Source organism: Aythya fuligula, chromosome 18, assembly GCF_009819795.1.
Source record: "Aythya fuligula isolate bAytFul2 chromosome 18, bAytFul2.pri, whole genome shotgun sequence".
NCBI classification, from domain to species: domain Eukaryota; kingdom Metazoa; phylum Chordata; class Aves; order Anseriformes; family Anatidae; genus Aythya; species Aythya fuligula.
In genome coordinates this window covers 11,654,751-11,666,645 of record NC_045576.1, presented here as the reverse complement: position 1 = coordinate 11,666,645, position 11,895 = coordinate 11,654,751, and the positions used below count along the sequence as shown (strand labels likewise).

Here is an 11,895-nt window from a genome sequence, read left to right as displayed (position 1 = left end):
CGGGTCCCAGTTTCCACCAATCGATGTGGCGGCGCGGGCTGGGAGGGCTGGGAGGGCTCGTGGCCTACATAAGCCCCGGCGGGCACCGCGCGCCCGCGCCGCCGGCAGATGCTCTTGCGAAGCCATGGGGAGGCTGACGGGCGCACGGCCCGTGGCCGCTCATCGCTGGGGCTCCACGGCCACTGCCTTCCTCCTCCTCCTCCTCACCGTGCAGGCCGGTAAGGGTGGTCGCAGCCGGGGGAGGCGTGGAGGGGTCCCGGGGTCGCAGCCCCGCTGCCCTCGCCGTGTGCCGGGGTGGGGTTGGGCACGGGGTGGGGGGCTGGTGGTGGTCACGGGGGGCTGGGCGCGGCTCTCCGGCAGCCGTGGTGGCACGGGGAGGGCTGGATGTGGCTCCTCGACGTGCCCGTGGTGGCTGGGAGGTGCCTGGGGGCGAGGGCTGGGCTCCCCGCTGCCCGGTGGTCAGGCGATGCGGGGCGAGGGGCTGCGATCGCCTCCCTGATCCCCGCTCAGCCGGGATTAAGCCGGCGCTGGGATGGGTAATCTGGGTAAACTGGGATGGGTAATCTGGGTAAACTGGGATGGGTAATCTGCGGGATCGCCGGCCGGCAAGCAGCAGATTTGAGAGACGGAGCCGAATTCCCCAGGGGAAAGATGCTCCGGGGGGAAGGTGGGAGATGTGCCCCCACCCACGGCAGTGCCAGGGCTGTTGGCACCCCCAGCCCCTTCCTGGAGCTCAGGGAGCCCCCCCAAAGCCACCAGCCCTCGTGTGCCCCCCCGTGCCAGCCTGCCCAGGATGCTGGGGGTCTGGGGCAGTGCCCAGGGCAGGCTCTGCTCACGTCGGGGACAGGACGGGGGCTGGCAGCCCGGGCTGGGAGCCAGCCCTGCCCGGCACGGGGCCATTTCCCAGCACGGCCCAGCCTGGGACACGGTGGTCCCAACCCCGCTGCTGCGGAACGGCAGCTTGTTGGCTCCCAGGGACACCACTGTCCCCACGTCCCCTCGCCCTCCCCACGCCCCCTTGGCACCGGCCAGCCTTTTGGCACGGGGAGGAGCGCGGGGAGGACGTGCACAACGCCGGGCTCCCCCAGCCACCCCCCGTGCCAAGGGGCTGTGACTCTCCCACCTCCCCGCAGCCCAGAGAGCCGAGCTCGGGGGCGACGCCACGGCTGCCACCATCAACCACTCGCTGACGCTGCTGCAGCGGCTGCAGGAGCTGCTGCAGAACGGCAACGGCAGCGACTCGGTGCTGCGGGTGCGCACGGCTGCCTCCGATGAGGCCAAGGTCTTCCACACCCACCAGCTGCTGCTCAGCCTCCAGAGCGAGGTCTTTGAGGGTCTCCTGCGCAACCAGAGCGTCGTCACCCTGCACGAGCCCCCCGAGACCGCCGCGCTCTTCGAGAAGTTCATCAGGTGTGCGCCGGGGGGGACCCCGCGGGATGGGGAGGTCCGGGGGGGGGATGCCAAGGAGGGAGGTGTTGCCCTAGGGAAAGTGGGGAGTTTTGGGGGATGGAGATGCCCAAAGGGATGAGCTGAGGAGGGAGATGTTCCCCTGGGGATAGCGGGGGCTTTGTGGGATGGGGATGGCCTGGGGGATGCAGCCAAGGAGGGAGAGGTTCCCCTGGGGACAATGGGGAGTTTTTGGGATGGGGATGCCCAAAGGGATGAGCTGAGGAGGAGGAGATGCTCCCTTGGGAACTGCAAAGACCTCCCGGGATGGGGACAGCAGGAGGGGTGCAGCCAAGTGGGGACGACGCCACCAGGGACCATGGGGACCCTGCAGGGTGGGGATGCTGCAGGGTGCAACTGAGGAGGGAGGGTGCTCCCCCAGGGACCTGCTGGAGCACGGGGCTGCGCAGCGGGGTGGGAAAAGGACCAGGGGACAGCAGTGTCACCGCGCCACGCTCCGCCCCAGGTACCTGTACTGCGGGGGGGTCTCCATCCTGCTGCACCAGGCCATCCCCATGCACCAGCTGGCCAGCAAGTACCGGGTGTGGGGGCTGCAGCGCGGCGTGGCCGACTACATGAGGAGCCACCTGGCCAGCGAGTCGAGCCAGGGCCACGTGGTGGGCTGGTACCACTACGCCGTGCGTGTCGGGGACGCGGCGCTGCAGGAGAGCTGCCTCCAGTTCCTGGCCTGGAACCTTTCGGCCGTGCTGAGCAGCGCCGAGTGGGCTTCGGTCAGCGTGGAGCTGCTGCTGCTGCTGCTGGAGCGCTCCGACCTGGTGCTGCACAGCGAGCTGGAGCTCTACACCGCCGTGGAGAGCTGGCTGAGCCGGCGGCAGCCCGAGGAGGCGGTGGCCGAGCGGGTGCTGCGCGCCATCCGCTACCCCATGATCGCCCCCAGCCAGCTGTTCCGGCTGCAGGCGCAGTCGGCGGTGCTGGCGCGGCACCACGGCGCCGTGCGGGACCTCCTCTTCCAAGCCTTCCAGTTCCACGCCGCCTCCCCCTTGCACTTCGCCAAGTACTTCGACGTCAACTGCAGCATGTTCCTGCCCCGCAACTACCTCGCGCCCAGCTGGGGCTCCCAGTGGGTCATCAACAACCCGGCGCGGGACGACCGCAGCACCAGCTTCCAGACCCAGCTGGGGCCCAGCAGCCACGACGCCGGCAAGAGGCTGACCTGGAACGCGCTCTTCTCGCCGCGCTGGCTGCCCGTCAGCCTGCGCCCCGTCTACTCGGACTCGGTGTCGGGCGCCGTCCAGGCGGCGCGCATCGAGGACGGCCGCCCGCGCCTCGTCGTCACCCCGGCCATGAGCAGCCCCGATTTTGCCGGCGTCAGCTTCCAGAAGACGGTGCTGGTGGGCGTGCGGCAGCAGGGCCGCGTGCTGGTCAAGCACGCCTACAGCTTCCACCAGAGCTCGGACGAGGCGGCCGATTTCCTCGCCCACGCCGACCTGCAGAAGCGCACCTCCGAGTACCTCATCGACAACTCCCTGCACCTGCACATCATCGTCAAGCCCGTCTACCACTCCCTCATCAAGGCCAAGAAGTAGCGGGGACCAGCCCTGCCCCGCTGCCGCCGGACTGGGTGCGCGGGGCTCTGCCTCTCCAACCCCCTCCTCCCCGTTTTGTAGGTAGACAGAGGTCCCCGTGCCGGGGGTGCCCACCCCTGCCCGGCCGTCCCAGTGCCACCCAATGTCCCCATCGCCGTCCCCGTGTGCCTGCAGGGAGCTGGAGAGCTCTGGAAACGCGCAGCCGGGGGCTCAGCCTGTGCTGTGCCAAGGGGCACCGGAGTGGGGACAGGGACAGCCCCCGTAGTGCCACCCCACAGCCCCCACGGTCGCAGCTCGGAGCGTGGCAGGGCAGGGGGGTCCCCGCTGCCTCCCCCGGCAGAGGACACTTGTGGGGTGCTGCCCCCACTCGCAGCCTGCAGCTGCCTCACCCCCGCCCGGGCACCCCTTACCCCTTCCTAATAAAAGCAGAAAACAAGCACGGGGATCGCGGGGGCGTCTTTGGGGCCTCCTCCAGCCCCTGGGGACGGGCAGGACCGGGATGGGATCGCTGTGTGCCCCCGGGGGGCTCGGGTCCCTGCTTCAGCAGAGGTTTGGCACAGGGAGAGCGGCGTGGCCGGCCCCAGCAGGAGCTGTGCCGGGGGCACCCTGGGGACCCTGCGCTCCCCAAGGGGTCTGAGCCCTCCTAGACTCGGTGCCACCCCCTCTGCTTTGCTGCTGCCGGCTCCGTGCCGGGGAGCAGAAGGTGCGGGGCCGGTCCCGTTGCTGGCGGCGCGGGGCCCTTTGTGCTCCTCAGTGTCCCTTTGTCCCCGGGCCGGGGCTCAGAGCCAGCTTTGTGCGCGGTGCCGAGGGGCACAAAGGCACCTCTGTGAGCACAGCACCCAAGGTGCCCGCTGCCCGTGCACCCTGAGTCGCTTTGTGGTGCTGGCACACCACAGGGACCCTTTTTTGTCCCTTTTTGGGGCCCCACCCGCACTGTCCCCAACCCCCCCAGCTTGTGGGTGATGCCAGGGCAGGGGGACCCCAAGGCTGACCCCATCACAGCTGCCAGCATCCCTGCTGCCTCCCGTTGCCATGCAGATTTTGACCTTTCTGGTAAAGCAAACCTTCAAAAAAAAAAAGCTGCCCTGCTTCCACCGAGCCCCCCCCAGCACAACGGGGCAGCAGCGGTGCTCAGCTGGGGTCTGGGGGCCACAAACACTGTCCCCACACATCCCTTTGGGCCCCCCATGCCCGGAGCAGTGTTTGGGAAGGATCCAGCCCCATAGCACGGACGCTTCCCCCCCCCGGCAGCCCCATCCCCGGCCACCAGCCGTGTTTTAGGGTGAGCGCAGCGGGCAGCTTGTTAATAATTGACCGGGGGAAAAGCCTCCAGCTCGGTGGCTCCGTGATAACAGCCGGGCTGTGTTTACCCAGCGCTGATAACCCCGGCCCCCAGCACCGCAGGCGGCTCTCGTGAGGAGGGGGTGAAGCAGCTGGCGGGGCGAGGGGGGCTTCGTCTGCCCTGGGACCCCGCTGCCGCTGCGGGGTGCTCTGCTCCTGGGGCTGGGGACGCGCCACGGGGCACCCCGCTGCTGCTCCATCCCGGGGGGGCTCTGCTGTGCAAGAGGGGAGGTGGAAGGGAGAAAGGACACCGCCGCCTTCCCACCCCCTGCTCGGCCCTGGCGGGACAAAACAGGAAGCGTGAGGCGGGGAGCTGCTGTTTATTCACGCTAGAGGAAAAATAAAATCGGGAGGGCAAAGGGCCAAGGAGCATCTGTGCACAGCTCCACGGTTTCTGTGCGATCCACCGGGCCTGGCTCCGCTGCTACTCCTGTGGGGAGAGCGGGCGGGGGGTCTGGGGGCTGCCCCACGGAGGCAGAGACCCCCAGGAGCGGGGTGTGAGGCTGCAGGGAGCTCACCTTGGCAGCATCCTTTTCCTCGCTCTCTTCCTCATACTTGGGCAGCTCGCTCTCCTCGCCCTGCACCACCGCCTCCTCTCCCGCCTGCTTTTTAACCTGAAAGGCAGAGGCTGCCCCACGTCCCCTGCCCGGTTCCCCTGCTCCCCGTCCCCGTGGCACCGGGCAGCCAGGGGGGGGCTCCCCGGGGGATTTCGGAGCCCCCTGCAGCTGCCGGGCCGTGCTGCTGCCGGTACCTTGCCGTCTAGGTGCTGTGCCTCTGCCCTTGCCCTCCTCTGCAGCTCCGCTTCAATAACCTCAAAGAATTCCTTCTGGGCTCTGTCCAGTGCCTCTTGGGGGCTCTCCTCCGGAATCTCCTCCGCTTCTGCGTCCTGACCCTCCGACCTGGCGCGCTCCTTCAGCCGCATCTCCCGGTGCCTCGCCTCCAGGATTTTCTCCCTTTTTGTCTCCCGTTCGAACATCTGGGGCAGAAAGGAGGGCTGAGGGGCGCAGGGGACCCCATAGGGACACGGCTGTGCCCGGTGCTGTGCGAGCAGAGCAGGGCTCGAGGGCAGCAGTGACCAAGCAGGCAGCCACACGCTGGCAGCACTGAGAGCGCTGCTGTGCGTGCATCCAGCCACTCCAGCTCCTACTTACGGCGTTGGCCAGGTTCTTCTCATTCCTCTGCAGGGTGCAGAGCCCGGAGGAGATCTCCAGCAGGGTGACGGTGCCCAGTTTCGAGCCGCAGCCCACGATGCACCCGTTGTCCTGCAGGCGCAGGCTGGAGAGGGGCTCGTCGCAGATCTGGGGAGGGGAGGACGGGCGGGTGGCAGCGCTCAGCCTTTACCTGCTGCCTCGGGGCAGGCAGACCTGGCCAAGCAAACCCACATGCTGCCCAGTAACAGGAGCCTGCGTGCAAAATTTTGGGCTCCAGGGGTTGTGGGGGACAGCTGCTGCTTGATGGAGCACACCCAGAGCCCTGCACGGCCCCCATCTCCTCACCCCATCCCCGGGCGATGCCCACTCCGTGCCCCGCGGCGGTGCCCGTGCTCCCCCCGAGGGATGGAAAAGGATCCGTGGGGCCCGACCTTCAGGCTGAGGGAGGGGTCGTTCTGCTTGAAGAGGAAATCCCAAACGTCCAGGGTCCCGTCCATCTTGGTCGTGAAGAACACAGCCGGCCTCACGGTGCTCCAGCAGCCGGCCGTCAGGTAGGAGAGGTGGTACCTGATGGGGACCCCGTGCTGCTGGGTGCCACGGGACGGGCTCCCGGCCCCAAATCCCCTCGTTCCAGCACTGCTGCTGTGCACAGAGCCTCCAGCACATGCTTTTAGCCTGGGCTGTCTCTGCTCCAGCACCTCTGGCTCAGTCCCACCACCTCCACCTGGGCGCAGACCCTGCCGCTCACCTGCCCCGGCCATGCTCTTCCACAGAGCAGGAGGATTTTTTACAGGGCGCACGCTGCCACCTACTTGGTCCACATAATCGACGACTCCTTGGCCTCCTCGGACCAGATGCGAGCAGTCCAGTCGCCGACCGTCAGGAAGATTTTGGGGTACAAAGGGTTCCTGGTCAGGGCGTAGACGGGCCCGTGATGGCCGCTGTAGGTGCCGGCGATTTTTTCGGGGGGCGTCTTGGCCTTGCGGTTGCAGGTGATGACGATGCCCTGCTCTGTGCCCACCATGAACTTGGTGGGCTGAGGGAGAGAGAAGCCGTCAGCAGGCTGGGGACCTGGGGACCCTGCTCTTCAGGGGACAGTTGGGCAGTGAAGGGCTCTGCTGCCCGAGCAGACAGCGACAGAGCCCTGGGGCACATCGTGATCTGGGGGCTTCAGGGACCAGCTGCCAGCGAGGCCCCCGTGCTTTGGGAGCACACCGACTCCCAAATTTGGGTGAGAACCTGCTGCCAGCTGCAGCACCGTGCTCCAGGGCTCCCTCTGCGCATCCCTCGTGTGCTGCTCCCCTGCAGCCCTGCCCCTGGGGGTGACCTGGCACTGCCCGCCCTGCTCGGGTCGGGTTTGGTCCCACTCCTGCCACGTTGGGATTAATTGTGAGCAAGGAGGAGCAGTGGCAGGGCAGGGATCTCACCATGGTGGGCTCGAACTCCAGCGTGATGGCACCCAGAGCGTTCTCCAGCAGCCCCTGGCGCGTGATGTCCAAGACCAGCGTCTCGGTGGGCTCGGAGAGCTTGCGGATGTCCCACCACAGCACCTGCAGGAGAGATGCTGCGGGGCAGGGGCCGATCCTGCTCGGCCGTGGGTGCTGTGGGAGCCGGGCAGCTGCTGTGTGTGTGTGTGTGCCCAGCCCTTTCCCTGCCCCCTGCCCTCTACCTGCCCGTCGGTGGATGCTGAGAAGCACTCGGTGCCCGTTTTGGACTGCAGCCAGATCGCGCCGTACACGGGGTCCCTGTGGCTGGCCTCCACGGTGGACACCTCCACGGGCAGCCCCCCTTTCCTGGTGTCCCAGTAAGCTGCGAAAGAAAAGGAGCCGTCAAAATCTGCACCAGCTGCCTTGCCTGGCTCCCCAAAACCATACGAGCGCCCCCCCCCGGGCTGGGACCCTGCTGCTGCAATCACTCACAGGGGGGCCCACTCCGAAGGGAGGCACGATTTGCACTTTCTGCAAATGCCACGCTAGGCAGCAGCAACCTATTAACAGCCGCAGCATTTCTCCGCTGATCATCTCTGCAGCAGATGCACTACGACCCCAGAGGCAATTAATCCTCCCAGCTCCCCCCCCCTGCTCCGCACAAGGGGTTGCAGCAGGAGCAGACGTGGTGGAAGCAGCACCCCAACGAGCAGATTTTATGCTCAGCGCTGCTCAGAACCACCCTGTGTGACCTGACCCTGGCTGCGCTCCCCCTCCTGCGTGCCCTAGGGGCAGTGCCTGATGAAGGCAGGTCCCCGGGGGGGGGCTGCAGCAGACATCCACCCATCCCTCTCCCTGCCTCTGACAGCAGAGGACAGGTCAGGGCGCAAGGACTGTCCTCGGTTGGGTGGCTGGGCCGTGGTGGCAGCGATCCGTGCGTGCTCCCCCTCGCTCATTTTTAATTAGGCGATGGGATGTGACAGTGGGAGCTCCGCTGGGCCAGCGCCGCACGCCTGGGGAGGCCGGGGTGAAATCCTCTCCCCTCCATCACCTGCGGAGCGCGCGGTAACAGCCCCGTGATGCATGCCCTGTCAGATCCGATCGCTGCTGCAAATGGCAAGGAAAGCATCGAAATGAGAGCAATTAAATCAAAGGGCTCGCGTGGCCAAGTAAATAACAGAGCCATAAAATGAAGCTGGCAAACGGGGGCTCTCTTCCAGGCACATGAAGCAGCAGCACGGGAGGAATTCAGTGAACGAAGCAGCTCTTCTGGGCTTTTGCCACACAAACATTGGGGGCAGCGGGTGATGCAGGAGCACGGCGCCGGTGCTGCTCGGTGGCCTGATCCTGCCTCTGATCCTGAGCTCTGGCTGCCCTGAGTGCCTGCGCACCCCTGCCCAGTCCCCACTCACACACCAGCCCCTCTGGAGCTTCCTGGGTGAATCCCCGAAGAAATCGAGCCCCCCTAGGCACTCTGCCCTGCCCTCCCCTCATTCCACATGCTGCTCGGCTCAGCACGTGCCTCTCTCTGCACACCAAGCCCCGGGGCTTCAAGCCATCCTCAAGATATTCCCAGCTGCAGCCTTACTGCCATTCTGTCGCTTGTGACGTGGCGGTGCCGGAGCCAGGCTCCTGCTGAATTAAAACGAAGCTGAAACCTTGTTAGCACGGCCTCACACACAACCCTTCTTCCTCACCCAGCTGCCCGTTGTAGCAGCCTCCCACCAGGATGTGCGCGTCCTTGGGGTTGTATTCCAGGCTCACCAGAGGGGACGACGGCTTGAGGACCAGCTGTGGCTTGTTGGGGTTCTCTGCCGAGGGGGAACAAGTTAAAAAAAAAAAAACTCTGAGCACACGGACAGCCCAGAGTGCAGCACCCCACCTCCAAATCAGCCTCTCAGCACCACACGTCAGGGATGAGAAGTGACCTGTCCTCGCCTAAGGACAGACCCCTGGTTCTCTGACCCCCCTTCTTTGCATTTTTTACTTGAAAACACAACAATTTTGAGACATTCTTTGACAGAACGGGACAATTCTCAGCCTGATCTTGTGCTGCCTCTTCCTTTCTTAATCAAGCACAAGCAAGCCACAGAAACACACGAACCACATAAGAGACGTGTGGCTCAGCTGCCTGTTGTGGTGGCGGGCGCTCGAGCTCATGAAGTCATGTAGCGGGATTTTAGTGGTTGTTTTCCACCTGTTGGCCAGCTTTCAGGTCCCATTTCTGCCCTTCTTTACATTGATCTGTGGGCAAAGCAGAAACCGAACCCCTGTTCCTCCCCCCCTGGAGTGTCGTGAGGCTTCGTTACATCCGTGAGATGCTTTGAAGGCTCAAAGTGCTTCCGCAGCAGCACCATTACCGACTGGTGAGTTCTCTCATTCCCTTACCGAGGTCCCAGATGTACGAGTCCAGGCTCATGTCTTCCGTGCTTTGCTGGAACTCCAGGCAGGAATAAGCCACTGCCAGCTTCTTGCATCTGTCAGGATGCCAGGAGAGATGTGCGGCTGTCCTCTTCGTGATGTTTGGATCCCTTTTTGGTAACAGGACATCAAAAAAAGATGTTAGTTTGTTAACAGTTTCAATGTGCCCTGGGGATGCTGTCTCCCAAAGGAAGCTGTGGGAATCACAATTAAAACAAGCTACAGCTCTCCAGCATCGAGTGCAGGAAACGATTCTCCTGGGGGCTGGGTGGGGGAAGAAGAGTTGATGATTTAATAAAGTCTTTCCAGTTACACATTTCTAAGAATCCAATTACGTTACTGGATCTGACTTCTTGAAATGGCCTAGCAGCCCCTGACATTTAGAAATGATCTTTGAGGCACTAAAAAAAAAAGGTTCCTGTCTAAAGCGCTGTTAGAGGATGCTCAGAGCTGCAGCCATCCCTGGACCCTGGCATCTGTTTCCAAAGTGCTTGGGCAGGGCAGAGAGGGGAGGAACAGAGGGAATGTATGGAGGTACTGAAAGAGCAGTCAGGCATTGGGATGGGTTTTCCAGAGAGGTGGTGGAGTCCCTGTCCCTGGGGGTGTTCAAGGAAAGGTTGGACGTGGTGCTTGGGGACATGGTTTAGTGGGTGCTGGTGGTAGGGGGACGGTTGGACCAGATGATCTTGGTTGGTTTTTCCAACTCTAATGATTCTATGTGGGGTTGTAGCAGGTCTCCCCATCCATAAACCGATCCTAATACTGCTGGATTTCCTCTGCCTTCCCTCCAGGGCAGTTGAACAGAGGGCTCAGCTCACGCAGCTGCCTGCTGTGGCACTGCAGAGCCCAGCAAGCACCGCAGCCCAGCACAGCCAGCGGCACTACCTGATGACATTGATGGTTTTGGCAGAGGGGAACTCATCCTCCATCTCTGCCTCCTCCTCCTCGCCGAAGTACTCCTCGTAGATGTCGATGGCGTTGTTCTGCCTGACGCAGTGCTCCATCAGCTGCGGGCACAGAGCTGCTGAGGCCGTGCCGCCGCGCGGGGGGCAGCCACAGAGGGGCTGGGGGGCGGTCAGGGCCTCACGGTGCCGAGGTGAACGATGGTGTTGACGTAGTTCTCCTCCTTCTCCACCTTCTTCCGAAAGCGGGCCGTCTGCTCCATCTCCTGGGGGTTGATGTCCTTGGGCCAGCCGCCCTCCACATGGTTCACGCCGCGGGTTTCCACCTCCACCCGCTCCGTGTTGACCTGCAGGGAGAGGAAGAGTGTGGGGCTGGGATGATGGAGGTACAAAGTGCTGGAGGAACGAGGTGATGGAGGTACAAAGTGCTGGAGGAACAAGGCGATGGAGGAATGAGGTGATGGAGAAACAAGGTGGTGGAGGAATGAGGTGATGGAGGAACAAGGCGATGGAGGAAGGAGGCGATGGAGGAATAAGGTGATGGAGTCACAAAGCAATGGAGGAACGAGGCAATGGAGGAACGAGGTGGTAGAGGTATGAAGTGATGGAGGCACAAATAAACAGAGGAAGGAGGCGATGAATGAATGAGGTGATAAAGGAACGAGGGGATGGAGGAACAAGGGGATGGAGGAATGAGGTGATAGAGGTATGAGGTGATGGAGGTACAAAGAAATGGAGGAAGGAGGTGATGAATGAATGAGGCAATGAAGGAACAAGGTGACGGAGGAATGAGGGGATGAAGGAAGGAGGCGAAGGAGGGGATGGAGGAACAAGGTGATGGAAGAAGGAGGCAAAACACCCCGTCCCCCTCCCGACCGCACACCTCATGCTCCGACATCTCGCTGCCATGCTGCACGGGGGTGTCCACGGGGCAGCGCAGCACGAAGGCCTCGGCCAGGCTGGGGTCGGGCTGGATGTCCACGCACACCTCGGCCGGCCGGTCCGAGAAGTAGCAGGGCCGCCCGAAATCGCTGCGCCGCCTGGTGTAGATGTGGACGATCTCCATGGCCAGACCCAGCCCGGTACAGCCCGGTATGGCCCGGTACGGCCCGATACAGCCCAGTACGGCCCAGTACAGCCCAGTACGGCCCGATACAGCCCAGTACGGCCCGGTACGGCCCAGTACAGCCCAGTACGGCCCAGTACGGCTCGGCCTGGCCCGATCCGCGTCCTCCGTTGCCTGGCAACAGGAGCCCGAGGTCACGTGCGGCCGCCATCTTGGGAAGGTCAAGGCAGGGGAGGTGTCCTCTGCCCGCCGCCATCTTGGGAGGGCAGAGCGTGGTTAATGAGGCTTGGTGATTAGCACTCAGCTGCAGCTCCCCAAGGGAAAGCAGCTTCCTAATCTGTGCCAGGGTGGAACCAACTGGGCCAGGACGCGGCGCCTGCAGCCCTGCGGGGCTCTGCGTGGAGCAGGGGGGACACTGGCAACGTCCCCTTGGTGGGGCAGCAGCCATGGCCTCATCCCCTCTGGTGCCCAGCCCTGGCCCTCTCCTGGTCCCAGAGGTGCCGGAGGTGCTGGGGTGGCTGCAGCTCACGGGCAGATGTGGCAGAACCGTGCCCGATGGCCTCAGCACCCAGCCACAGGACGCTGTGCAATATT

General features: G+C 64.1%; 2 protein-coding genes across 2 annotated transcripts; one reads left to right on the top strand and one right to left on the bottom strand.

The window, feature by feature from the left end:
* The first annotated feature begins 116 nt into the window (after positions 1-116).
* Positions 117-3,246, top strand: BTBD17 (BTB domain containing 17). Its single transcript, XM_032199790.1, has 3 exons — positions 117-218; positions 1,134-1,410; positions 1,913-3,246. The coding sequence occupies exons 1-3, from the start codon at positions 125-127 to the stop codon at positions 2,991-2,993; spliced, it is 1,452 nt and encodes a 483-aa protein (XP_032055681.1). The 5' UTR covers positions 117-124; the 3' UTR covers positions 2,994-3,246.
* A 1,460-nt stretch (positions 3,247-4,706) lies between these two features.
* DNAI2 (dynein axonemal intermediate chain 2) lies at positions 4,707-11,301 on the bottom strand. Its single transcript, XM_032199787.1, has 13 exons — positions 11,119-11,301; positions 10,421-10,582; positions 10,219-10,340; positions 9,301-9,443; positions 8,610-8,723; positions 7,155-7,294; positions 6,913-7,035; positions 6,298-6,521; positions 5,917-6,052; positions 5,486-5,632; positions 5,086-5,310; positions 4,853-4,948; positions 4,707-4,764 (listed from the first exon to the last, which is right to left on the bottom strand). Exons 1-13 carry the CDS (start codon positions 11,299-11,301, stop codon positions 4,759-4,761), a joined length of 1,821 nt encoding a protein of 606 aa, XP_032055678.1. The 3' UTR covers positions 4,707-4,758.
* Between the last annotated feature and the right edge of the window lie 594 nt (positions 11,302-11,895).

Bases quoted from the DNA above. Each gene is read 5' to 3' on its own strand.
- BTBD17 (XM_032199790.1), top strand. From the start codon at position 125: ATGGGGAGGCTGACGGGCGCACGGCCCGTGGCCGCTCATCGCTGGGGC. The intron at 219-1,133 runs GTAAGGGTGGTC...ACCTCCCCGCAG, and splicing joins CCTCCTCACCGTGCAGGCCG to CCCAGAGAGCCGAGCTCGGG. The intron at 1,411-1,912 runs GTGTGCGCCGGG...GCTCCGCCCCAG, and splicing joins CTCTTCGAGAAGTTCATCAG to GTACCTGTACTGCGGGGGGG.
- DNAI2 (XM_032199787.1), bottom strand. From the start codon at position 11,301: ATGGAGATCGTCCACATCTACACCAGGCGGCGCAGCGATTTCGGGCGG. The intron at 10,341-10,420 runs GTGAGGCCCTGA...CTGTGCCCGCAG, and splicing joins CCATCGTTCACCTCGGCACC to CTGATGGAGCACTGCGTCAG. The intron at 4,949-5,085 runs GTACCGGCAGCA...TCTGCCTTTCAG, and splicing joins CACAGCACCTAGACGGCAAG to GTTAAAAAGCAGGCGGGAGA.